Source organism: Sus scrofa, chromosome 9, assembly GCF_000003025.6.
Source record: "Sus scrofa isolate TJ Tabasco breed Duroc chromosome 9, Sscrofa11.1, whole genome shotgun sequence".
NCBI lineage: Eukaryota > Metazoa > Chordata > Mammalia > Artiodactyla > Suidae > Sus > Sus scrofa.
Window position 1 is genome coordinate 485,634 of NC_010451.4, and position 12,441 is coordinate 498,074.

At 55.5% G+C, this 12,441-nt stretch overlaps 1 protein-coding gene across 3 annotated transcripts in view; it reads left to right on the forward strand.

The window, feature by feature from the left end:
• Positions 1–12,441, forward strand: part of TMEM9B (TMEM9 domain family member B) — a 47,641-nt gene that overhangs the window by 23,011 nt on the left and 12,189 nt on the right. The window contains exon 1 of one of the 3 annotated variants that reach the window (XM_021062254.1): positions 10,011–10,234. The exons of the other annotated variants lie outside the window; for them this stretch is intronic. Within the exon in view, the coding sequence (XP_020917913.1) occupies positions 10,130–10,234 (105 nt within the window). The 5' untranslated portion in view covers positions 10,011–10,129. Of the gene's footprint in view, positions 1–10,010; positions 10,235–12,441 lie in introns of those variants that run through there. 3 annotated transcript variants of the gene reach the window in all.

A 12,441-nucleotide genomic window follows, 5' to 3' on the forward strand; every position in this document is an offset into this window, starting at 1 on the left:
CAGACGCAGCTCGGATCCCACATTGCTGTGGCTGTGGTGTGGGCCAGTCTCTACAGCTCTGATTAGACCCCTAGCCTGGAAACCTCCATACGTCTTGGGTTCACCCTTGACCCTCCAAAAAAAAGCAAAGCAAAAAAAAAAAAAAAGCGAAACGACTTAACCAATCTGGTTCTTAAATAATAAGCAACAGAATCAAGATTTGTAATCGTCTTAGAATGAAACCAACAAAATTAAGTTCTAACAAAGTTTTAAAAATACATCCCAGAGTTCCCATCATGGCTCAGTGGTTAATGAACCCAACTAGTAACCATGAGGTTTTGGGTTCGATCCCTGGCCTCGCTCAGTGGGTTAAGGATCTGGTGTTGCCGTGAGCTGTCGTGTAGGTCGCAGATGTGGCTTGGATCCCGCGTTGCTATGGCTCTGGTGTAGGCCGGCGGCTACAGCTCTGATTGGACCCCTAGCCTGGGAACCTCCGTATGCCACGGGTGTGGCCCTAAAAAGACAAAAAAAAAAAAAAAAATACATCCCAACTTTCAGTTTTAAAGAGTCTGTTGCATTTGCACGGTGGGGGAGAACTTGAATTGACGGAAGTTCATGTGAAGTGGTGTTGGTGTTGAGTCGGTTGCGGAGTCTGTGTGTGTGTAGAGGTTTCAAGGGCTCAGTGTGCAGATGTCATCTGTAGGACAGGGGTGTGCGAACGGCTTGTGACGCATCCAGAACGATGGCGGTGTAACCTGGTCATTGTCCTCTGAGGGCCATGGGAAAGCGTTCCTTCCGGCAGCAGAAGGCAGGCGTTTGCAATAGGCAGAGTGTGCCGAGAGGCGTATCCTGACTCAGTTGGAGAGAAGGCTCTGCTTTAAACCAGGGGCTCTACTGACTCCTGCAAAGAAGGTGGTACTGCTCACGATGTCGCAGAGAGAAAAGCTAAGCCTCCGAGTGGCGTCTGGATACAGCTCTTCAGTGCAATTAAGTGGACTGTCTCCATCTCTGAAGCCTCGTTCCCGGGAGGTGAAAGGTGGCGTGCTCGTCCCTGGCAGTGTCGCAGCCACATTTCCGCGTTGGGGGGGAGGTTGGCTAAGGCTTCCAAAGTCGTTTCTGACGCCAAAGTTTTCGATTCCAGGGCGTCGTTATGAAATGGCATCATGAATCAAATGCGGTTTCCTTTTGACGCATTGATTTAGGCTGAAGTTATGAGCGTTTTATCCAGCTTTGGAGAATTGCCGAGAAGTCAAAAGCAGAGAAAGACTATCGTGTGTGTTGTAGTTGGGACGCCTCCGTCCGCTGCTGCTGCTTCCTTCCATTGTGGCGCATCCTGAGCTGTGCAGCTCTCTTATTTTATGCTCACTTGTCTTGGCCAGTGGCCTACTGGCTGTTTTTCACATGGTGTCAAGCAGGTAAGCGTTGTGGTAGCTGCTTTCTTTGCATTCAAGGATTGGGGTATATCCCAGAAGACGGGGGTGCCACACGCCTGACCATAGTGGGGGAGTCTGGTGCAGGGTCTTTACCTGCTTTTAGGAAGTGACGTGTCTCAGGAATTCTTGCAGCCTGATGACCCCAAGCCCTGTCTCTCCGCGGCACCTTTATCACTGCTCTTTCCTGGACCTGTGCCCCTAACAACAAATCCTAGCCACCAAAATCAGAGGAGAATTCAGCCCTGGCATTGTTTTTACTGGAGCCAGAGTAGCCTCCCCAGGCGTAATGAGTTAGGAAACCGAAGGCCTCCGCGAGCCCGCACGTTGTGGGGTTGACACAGCAAACCCACAGCTGCCTTGACAGGAGAGACAGGTCAGGAGGAGGGACTGGGCTGATCCAGAAGGGACAGCTTGTGTTTGTCAGAAGAGGCTTTGGGATTGAAGGGCGTGGAAACCGAGGGTCTTCTCTGCTGTCAGCCTGGACAGTGGGACGGTGGCTCTGCTTTCATCCTGCGGAGAACCAGCAAGGGATGTCTGGGGAGCCCATCCTGAAATGCCGGATGACCTCGTGCTTGGGGGCTCTCTTCTTACTTATCTTGACAGTGAGTAAGGACATGAGAATTTGATTGTTTCTGGGGCTGACCGTATGAGAAATCAGTGTGAAAAGTTCTGCAGAAACTGTCCCCTGTGTCCAAGTTCACACGGTTTCTCTGAGCATGTTGGAGCCAGTCGAGGAATAGCAAGGCCATTAAGTGACCAGGTCTCCGAAAGACCAGGGCAGTCACAGGCGTAAGTGGCGGGGGGGGCAGCCAGAGAGGAGGGCCCGGCTGGGTGCACCCTGTCGGGGGCGGGGGAGCGTCCTATAGAAAGGCTCAGCTTTGGCAGGTCAGGGGTGGGCTAGGAATTTAAAAGAGTGACGATTAAAGGGAAGGGAAAATGCGTGGGAATCCCAGCATTAGCCTAAGTCGACCCCACCCCTGGGATTCAGATCTCTCAGGTACCAGGAGCCAGGAGAGTGGCCGGTGGGAGCCTTTGTGTTTGAGAGACTGAAAAGCATCCTGGGACGAGCAGGCCAGTCAGATGCCTCTGAGCCGCGACAAAACTCTAGTTGTCAACATCTTGTTGAAAACAGGGGACCGGAAACGCTGCTCCTTTTACTGCACCCCCACGAAAATGACAGCCAAGTGATGTTGAATGACACAGACCAATGCGCACAAAGAAAATGGGAAAAAACACAGCAGCACCCGCGCAATGCAACAGAATCTTTCAATCTAGGAAGTGAAAGAAGTAACAACTGATGGAGCAGACCAGGAAAAGCAGAAGCCCAAGCCAGGCGGCGGGGGTTGGGGAGGCAGTAGGAGTGACCAGCAAATGGGTGACACGTGACCCCGGGAAGGATGGAGGAGCTGGGGACAGCAGTTCCCTGAAAAGCTGGCTGATGGGGCAGAGGCCGAGCACACGGCGATTACTTGAACGTGAGTCAGACCTGGGATCCTCACCCTTGCTCGTCCATTTGTCCATTTGTTTCTCCCTGGAGAAGCTGGATTAGCTGGAGCCACCAAGAACAGCTGGCAGCTGCGAGCAGGCGCCCGTCCCACTGCCACGAGGCTTTCCGGTTTGGCGCGCCGCGCCTCCGTAGCGCGTGCCCTGGCTTGGATCCCGGAACCCGGGGCTGTGGCCGGGCTCTTGGGACAGGGGTCTCACGGCGGCCCCGTCGAGGTGGCGCTCTCCCCCCAGTTCTCTTACGTCCTAGGGGCGGGCAGGTGGTCTCCTTGTTCCTGATGGCTGCTTGCAGACACCCTCCTCTGCCTCCTTAACCCGGCCCCGGCCCCCAGCTTGAGTCTCGTGCCATCGAATGACATGGGTTACGTCCCTGCGTTGTTGCTGTCATCTGCGAAATCTACAAGCCATTGCCCCTCATTTCTCAGTAACGTTGGCTCTTGGCTCATTTCAGCCCCCCCCGCCCCAGCACTACTCCAGATTCAGTCTTGTGATCCAGTTACACACGGGGGCGGGGGCGGGGGGACCCTTGACCCTTTTACCACCTGGCGTGTTGGTTGCGCCACGAAGCAGTCTTCCGCTGATTCTGTCTCCTGCCCTCCCTCCTGCGCTTGTGCCCTCCGTCTCGGAGTTCACGACCCCAAGCTGGGGCTCCTCCGTGATCCCAGGCTCTGGCACCTGCCTGACCACCAGCTCCATCGTCCGGGCGTCCCCGAGAGCCGTGACTGCCGCACGCCCTGGTTATCGCTGTTCACGGCCCTGACCTTCCTGAGTGTCTCCTCCCTGCGTGACCACCCCAGTCCCCGGGCGGTGGGTGTAGTGAACGTGTGCTTTGACGCACGTTCCCCCTTCTTGCCACATTCGCTTTGCAGAATCACAGCGCTGGCCTGCGCCCGCTCTCTGCCCTCTGCCTGTGCAGCCACCGGGCTGACCGGTCTCGCTTCGAGGTCACGTCCATGACCTCAGGCCCTCACACCGCCCGGCAGCCATAGAGCCCTAGTCACTCGCCTTCTTGCTTCAGGTCAGCGGACGGCAAACTCTGTCTTACAAAGGGCCAGATAGGAAGTCTGTAGGCCTTTCCGGTCACACAGCCTCTTTCACAGCTACTCCAGCCTGCGCTGTAACAGGAAGGTAGCCAAGAGCAAGTGAGTGAAATGTGAATTGTGTAGTTGCTCCATGCCACAATTGAGTATTTATCTTCAGGGGTTCTCCCCAACCACGTGAACGTATAAAACGTGTCCTGAGCTCACAGACTGTACCAAACAGGATCGGGCCGTGGGCGGCCGTTGGCCGGACTCCACCCCCAAGTCCCTGCACAGCCTTGTCTTGGCTTCTCAAGTGTCTCACGCAGCCCTCCTCAGCCTCACCTTCAGACCACGGCCTTGCTTCCGCTCCGTTCGTGAAACAGCTGGACATTCACCGCTCCTACCGCACCTGCCGTCTCGCCGGCGTCTCTGCACAGTTGGCTCTCTGTGCTGTTCCTGTGTTGCGCAGCAGCACCACGTGCCGTGTCAGGCGTGGGGTTCGTGCTTCGTCCCCCAGACGAGAACGCTCGTTTCCAGGAGGGCGGAGGTTTCCGTCTGTTCTTCTCGTCGACAGGCACCAAGTGCTGGAAGAGTGCTTAGTGCACAGTGAGCGTCTCACACACAGTAAGTGCTCGGCTGGCTGAACACTGGCTACCAGATTCCAGCAGGCAGGAGTTGAAAGAATTTTCTCTGGAGAAACTAACCACTCCTTCCAAGAGAAAGAAACTCCGTGTCTTGGTGGTTGGAGACCTCCTTGAGCACTCTAAGTGGTGTTTTATTCAAACTTCGTAGAGGAAACCCCTCCAGTAAAAATCCCACGTTATGGAATTGACCCAGCCCGTGACATGTGTATGTGATGCACATGCGTGTGTGTGTTTGAGAGACACCAAAGTTTGACACAACCATTTCCTTTTTATGTGTGACGTATTCTGACATAGTATTTATTTCTTTTTTTTGCCTTTTTTTTTTTTTTTTTTTTTTTTTTTTTAGGGCCACACTCACAGCGTGTGGAAGTTCCCAGGCTAGGGCTGGAATCGGAGCTGCAGCTGCCAGTCTACACCACAACCACAGCAACACAGGATCTGAGCCTTGTCTGCGACCTACACCACAGTTCAGGGCAATGCTGGATGCTTAACCCGCTGAGCAAGGCCAGGGATCGAACCCGCATCCTCATGGATCCGGGTGAGGTTTGTTAACCCTGAGCCACGACGGGAGCTCCATGACACAGTATTTCCCATTCTGTCATTTTGGGAGAAAAGTTGGTTGCGAGCGATTAAATAGATTTCACAAACCACTAATGGCTTTGCAACCAGAAGTTTGAAAAATACTTACTACAAGCCGTCTCTGTGTTCACTGAGCTTTTAATTATTTTCCAGTGCCTCACTCTTACATATGAATGGACAGCCAAGGATCTCCAGACACTTAAGAGCTGCTGACACAAAAAAGTGGGAACAAAGACTGAAAAACTCAATGTAGACAATTCAAGACACAAAACATTAGAAATATCCTCAGAGAAATAAGATATTGTATTTCCAGAAGGAGCAGATTGCTATTTAAAGGTGTCGGGGGGAGTTCCTGTCGTGGCTCAGCGGGAGTGAATCTGACTAGTATCCATGAGGTTGCAGATTCGATCCCTGGCCTCGCTCAGTGGGTTAAGGATCAACCGTTGCCATGAGCTGTGGTGTAGGTTGCAGACGCAGCTCAGATGTGGCCCTAAAAAAATAAAGAGTTGAAAGATAGAACACTTTCCAAAAAACAAAAAAGGTGGAAGTGGGGAGGAAATGATGAAATTCTAGGTTAAAACCTGTGTGGTGGGCTTAAAGAATAACCAGGGCCCAGTGAAGGAGGGTGGTGGCCCCTGGAGGGTTGCATTTAGTTAGAGAAACGGATAGGCTACCTGATGTATGTGAATGTACTAAGAGGACAGTTTCAGATAAATTAATTATAGATACTTGAATGCTAAATAGTTAAAAAAAAAAACATGGGAAAAGAGGCAATGGCTAAGTTCAATCAAAAGAAATGAAATCATATTATGCTAATTGGATCAACTGTGAATAATATGTACACAGTCATAATAATATAAGGAATAGTGATTTATGCAAGATGATATAGCTAGATTGAGGGATAGAGAATGGAGAAGAAGTACATTTGTTTAGGAGAGGCCATTGGAGTATAGATGCATAGTTTATTTACTGTAGCAAGAAGTAAAATAATAGCCCAAATTGAAATTCAAAAACTAGTAATAGAAGCATGCTATTTGGAAATATAGAGATAAATCCCTGAAAAGATATAGCTACAAGATAAGAAAAAAGTCGTTTCTGGGGAGTAGAAATCCACAGAGGATAGGGGGCTGGGCTAGGGTCTGCTGGGAAATACCATTTGACTCTAAAATGTACTGTATTGGCAAAAATAAAAATACAAGTAATATGTTTATTTGAAAACCGTAGCAACCAGAGAGGAAGAACTTGGGTATTGCAAGATATCAGACACTGGGAAATCAAGAACACTGATTTTGCACCCCTCTGAAGAAAACTTTTAAAATTCTCGCTGCTTTGGCACTAACCCTTGTGCTGCTTTGTTTTTTTCCTGGACTCTGGTAGCTTGTCAGCTGTTGCTGACAACCAGAATCTCTAGGAACAGAAAGATCGTGTTCCGGCCTCAAACACTGTTCTTACCACGGCGGGAGCCAGTGCACGACGGCCTGTCCTGCGTGGCTTTCCAGATGGTGGGGGCGGAAAGGCTCACTGACAGGGCTGAGTAGGAGGGAGCCCCTTGGTGATGCCCACGGGAAAGGAGAAGGCTTGTAGGAGACATTTCCAGGGTGTGCTCAGAAAGAACTGGAGGAACATCTGGGGACACAGTCCAAGGAGACCGTCCCCGAGGCGTCCCCGAGTCCATGTGCTCTCCGGGACCGTGCGGCCTGGGAACGTGCTGAGCAGATCGGAAAGGAGGACGTGGCGAACCACGGTAGGAGCATCCAGGGGACTGTTTGATGTCTGGGCCCTGGAGCGGCACAGGGGTGAGGGGACTGCAGACGGAGCTGGCAGAACCCCTCCCTGGACACATTTGTCCCAGATGCATAAATTGTCACTTCTGTTTCCTAACCTTCTGACTTCCACACACACTTAAATTTAGAGAAGATGCTTCTTATTCTCCGGACCATCCCCCACCAGGGAGCTTTTCAGGCCTTACAGAAAAGTGAGAGGTGGGCAGGTGTACCTGGACCTGTCACTCCGTGAGTGGAATGGAGGAGGGACGCTCAGTCACAAGGAAGCGGGGAAAGAGGAGGTCACTCTGTGGCCATTCTCGCCTGTACACAGAACGCTGGTGTGACCTGAAAGTCTAGGAAGACTCAGGTCAGAGATCTCTCCTCTCTTGCCTTCTACGGTGCTCAAATCCCATCTACACCTTTTTTTCTTTTTATAGCTTCACCTGAGGCACATGGACGTTCGCAGGCTAGCGGCTGAACTGGAGCTCCAGCTGCCAGCCTACCCCACAGCCACAGAAACACTGGATCCTTAATCACTCAGTGAGGCCCGGGATTGAACCTGAAGCCTCACGGAGACTATGGCAGGTCCTTAACCCACTAAGCCACAATAGGAACTTCCTATTTGCGTTTCTTTGGGCATCTCAGCATCGCCCTCTGATGGTCAAAAAGAAATGAAGTGGGCATCCAAGTAGGTACCTGATTCTTGGGGACTGACCAGAGGAGCCTCTCCCGTTCCTTTTCTCTTTTCTGGGTCCTCGCCAACATTAATTAGTTTTTACTCTATCGCAGTCTCCAGGTAAGGAGCTAATAACACCCTGCCCTCAAAGAGTTGCCACAATTTTGGTAGAGGTTAGGAATCTAGAGGCATAATTTTATCACACTGGGTTACGTTAGGAAAGAAATATGCCCAGACACAGGAAGGCTGCTGGTTTAGGGTCCCCTGACCTAAGAGGAGAAGGAGGAATTACCAGGGCACGGGCAGGCAGAACAAGAACTGGCCCCTCCAGTCCCATGTGTCACCTGGAATTACATGCATTGTTTGGTGCCCTATCCCCCCACGCTCCAAACCCTTGGCTCTAGTTCTGCCAGTTCATCCCTGCCACCCTTCTCCTCACCCAGGCCCGGCTGCCAGCCATCTCACAGTCACATTCACTCGTGGCAGCCATACCCTGTATTCCAGAATATCTGTGCCTAATACAGATACATTTTCTAGTAGGTACATTTCAGAAGTAAAAAGAAACAAGTGAAATTATTTTAATAACATTTTAACCCAAAGTATCCAAAATATTTCAACCTTAATATAAAAATATTGAGATATTTTGTTTTTCATAGTAAATCTTGAAATCCAATGTATATTTTATTCTTACAGCTTCTCTCCATTTAGACCAGTCACACTTCAAGTGCTCAGTTGCCACATGTGCATAGTGGCTCCAGTGTCAGAGAGCGTACCCCTAAAACTCTGCCCGGACTGAGTGCACTTGGGGAGGCATTGCTGTCCCTCTGCTCCAGGTCGCTGAACCCCAGCCAAGGCCCTGAGAACAATGTTGAAAAGGAAGGGATGGCTGAGGAGATTTCTGCCCAAGAGGCAGTGCTCTCTTCAGAGGCCAGACCTGGACAGCTCTCCCACACTCCCCCCAGACTTGCTGATGAGACAGCTTCTAGCAACCACAGAGGCACAAGGCCATCCTGGTCAGGCACATGGGACCCCGGTGTCTCCAGATTGTCCTCCGGCCAGCAGGACACCCCCTAAGAAAGCTTGGTAATTCCTGTGCAGCATCTTCCAGGGCCGCCTGGAGGGGCCTTGGTGAGAGGTCATCTAGCCCTGCCACTTCGTTCTGCTTGAGCCGGGGGCCCCTGCCATTTGGGGACACAAGGGGCTCAATGTGTGTGGCGTCACATCAGGTGTCTTCTTGTGTTGGAGTCTGGCGTCAGCAGGAATCCCGTAGGAGAAAAGTACTGAGAAAATTCTGTTAATTAAAACACTTCCACAAATTAAGACCACTTGTAAGTTCTGTTTAGAGAAAGAAAGACGGGTATTTCATGAAAGCAGAATTTGAAATCCATAGACAAAAGAGTCCAATCCTCTCATGTTAAGTCAAGAATCAGGAACCCAGAAATGAAAAGAGCTGGGACCAAGGTCACTCGCCGAACCCTCACGGGTTGTGATAAGCCCCTGCGTCCTGTCGCCACCCACTGTCTCTACTAACGGAAACTGTTTTAATTGGAGCCGCGGTGCCATCCCCAGGGTTCTCCTAAGTCACCTGCTCTGGGAAAGGCCAGGTCAGCGAGCCCTCGCTTCGGACTTAGGGGCCAGCCGCCCTGAACAGGCGTGGAGGGCAGCGACCCCACCTTCTGGAGCCCCGGGCGGAGGCGGCTACTGGGGGTTCTCTGGCCGGCTCCACACCTTCCGCATCCCGGCCTGGCTCGGCCCAGCCTCTCCGCCGTCACCCACATCTTGGCGGCCGGCTCGGCCTAGACGGTCAGCCCCAGCGGCAGGCGAGCGGGGAGCCCCAGCCGAGGCCGCAGCCGCCAAGGCAGCGCCCAAATTGTTAGACGCCGGGGGAGCCGTGTCCGAGGGGCGGGCCGGCGGCAGGTCGGTACCCAAAGCGCCACAGCGGCCGCCCCACCGTCAGGGCGGGGGCGCGCGTGCGGGGAGGGGCGGCTCGGCCAGTCCCGCGCCCGCCCGCCCCGCGGGCCGGACGAGCGGCCTCTCGGCGGTTCCTGCCTCGGCTCCCGCCGGCCTCCGGGGCGGAAGCCCAGCGCTCGGGCCTCCCGGGGCGTATCTGGCGGCGCGCGTTTGCTGGGGGCCGGTGGCTCCCCGGCGCCGGCGCCTCGCGGGGCGCTGGGGCCCTTGTCTGGCACCCCGGGCTTGCTGGGGGGTCTCCCCGGCGCCGGGGGCCGCGGCCGCGCTGTTCTGCGCCGGCAAAGACCCCGAGGGCCTCAGAGCGCCGCGGGGCCCGGCCGCGCGCAGAGACGCCGCCTCGGCTCCCGGGCCGAGCGCAGGCCCGGCCGGCGCCGCCACCGCGCAGCCGCCCGGCCTCCGCCCCGGGACCGCTTCCGGGGTGAAGGCTCCTTGCGGCTGACCCGGCGCGGCCCGTGACGCCAGGGCCCCGGCGGAAGTGCGGGCGGAGGAGCCCGAGCCGGAGCCCGACCGGGAGCAGGGCTCGGGGCTCCGGGCTGCGGGACGGCCGGGCCCGGCCGCGATGGCGCCCCTGCGGGCCGGCCTGCTCCGTCTCGGCTCCACGCTCGGCCTGTCCTGCCTGGCGCTCTCCGTGCTGCTGCCCCTGCAGCTGTCAGACGCCGCCAAGGTGAGTCCCGCGCGGGCGCCGCCCCGACCCAGCGCCTCCTGCCTGCGGCCTCGTCCGCCTGCGCCCCGGGCCTGAGCGCCCCCCCAGCCTCGCCGCCGCGACCGCGGCCCCTCCCCCGGCCTCCCGGCCTGGCAGCCCGGCCCCCTTCGGCCTGACAGCCTTGCCCCCCCACTCCCGCCCTGACAGCCCCCCCCTCCTGCCCTGACAGCCCCCCACCTCCCGCCCTGACAGCCCCCCTTCGCCACCCTGACAGCCCCCCACCTCCCGCCCTGACAGCCCCCCATCTCCCGCCCTGACAGCCCCCCCTTCGCCGCCCTGACAGCCCCCACCTCCCACCCTGACAGCCCCCCCCGCCGCCCTGACAGCCCCCCCTTCGCCGCCCTGACAGCCCCCCACCTCCTGCCCCGACAGCCCCCCACCTCCCGCCCCGACAGCCCCCCCCGCCGCCCTGACAGCTTTGCCGCCCCTTCGCGGCCCTGACAGCCACCCCATAACCCCCGCGGTCCCACCCCCTGTCTGACACCGCCCCCGCTCCGCCCGCACCCCTTAGGCGGCCGCGCCCTGCCCGGCCGCCAGCAGCACTGCGAAGCCTCCAGCCTCCCAGTCTGAGAGCCTTTCACCGGCCCCGGCCAGCTCCCGCAGGCTGCCAGGCGGCCGCGGCCCCCCTGCTGCCCCCCTGCCCCTTCCCCGACTCAGAATGACAGGACCCCCCCCACACACACACACACACACAGGTGCCTCCCCGCTTAGGAGCCACCGCCTCTCAAGTCAGCTCTGAGCAGGTGCCCTTCCCGCTGCAGCCGGCTTTCTCAGCAGGACCTGTGGCGTCTCTCACCCGCCGCCGCCGGGAGCCTGGCCCCTTTCTTGCCGTCTCTCTCGGATAATTTAGTGGGGAAAGGAGGAGCCACAATCAGGAGGGAAGCGGTTCGTGGCTCCCCCCCCTGCTCCATTTCCAGGCCCACCCCACCCCACCCCCACCCGAGCCCTGCCCGCCCCCTCGAAGAGCTGGCTCCTTGCTGGGGAAAACAGAAGGTGCGCACAGTAAAGTGATGGGCAAACAATGACATCTGCGTTTTTAAAACGTCAGCGCTTGTTAAATGGGTGACATCCTTCTGTGTCGGGGCTGGGAGAGATGGCGGCGGCTTGGGGAAGGGTGGTTAGGGTTCTTTTTCACTGACGTGTAGTTGAAGTGTCGGGTCAGTGTCAAGGGTACGGCAGAGTGACTCAGTTAGATATGTGTGTTCTTTTTCAGATTATTTTCTTTTACGGATTATTACAAGCTACGGAGTGTAGTTAGTTGCCCTGCTGTTTAGTTCAGCGCTTTTCGAAATCTTCCCTACCTCCCACCAGAAGCAAAGGCAGCAGCAAGTCTCCTGACTTGCAAACCATTGCTGGCCCCCTCTGCAGAGATCCCCGTCCCTTTAAGCGGTGTGTTGTAACCAGGTGTTGGTCAGTCTCCTTTCCCGGGCGTGTCCTAATGACCCGCAGGAACCACATCTTGGGCGTATCAGAGTCCAGCTCATGAGCGCCCTCTGGCACAGGACAGATGCTCACTGCTAGTGGCTGAACGAGTGAATGAGCTATCAACACCTCTGCCAGACTAGGGCCGTATGGGGCGCTTGGGCCTGGTCCTCTGGAGACTCAGGAGCCACCGCCGTCTCAGACGGATGCCCCTTTGCTGAGGAGGCAGCTCCGCCTCCCGCTACGCATGGGTTTAGTGACCGCTTCCTCCCCCTCTGGAAACGGCTGTCTCGGACGTTGTCCTCCCTGACCCCAGGGCTGGAAGCCAGGTTCCAGCTGCTCTTCCACAAATACTTCCTTTCCGACGGTAGCAGAGAGAGCCCTCGAAAACCTCCTCCCTCTGGAGGCCCCGGGCTCACCCCGTCTTAGCCACATCAGTGCCTTCTACCAAAGGGTGGAAGGGCGGGGGCGGAAGAACTGTGACTTTGTCTCGTGAGTAGTTTTTGGTTTGCCGTTTCCCCATCCTTCTGTGGTCAGCATTCCTAGCGGAAGGCACAGCTGTCAGGGTACAGTGTCCTTCTCTGGCCGGTACCTGGTGATAGCGTTGGCACAATTTGATAGTCTTGGACAAAAGGTGTGGTTAATAAGTCACAGATCATCTACTATGTATTTCAAATTTAATTTTACGTAATATATAATGATCATTATTAGCATTATTGATGGTTTTTAAAAACTTGTATCTCTCA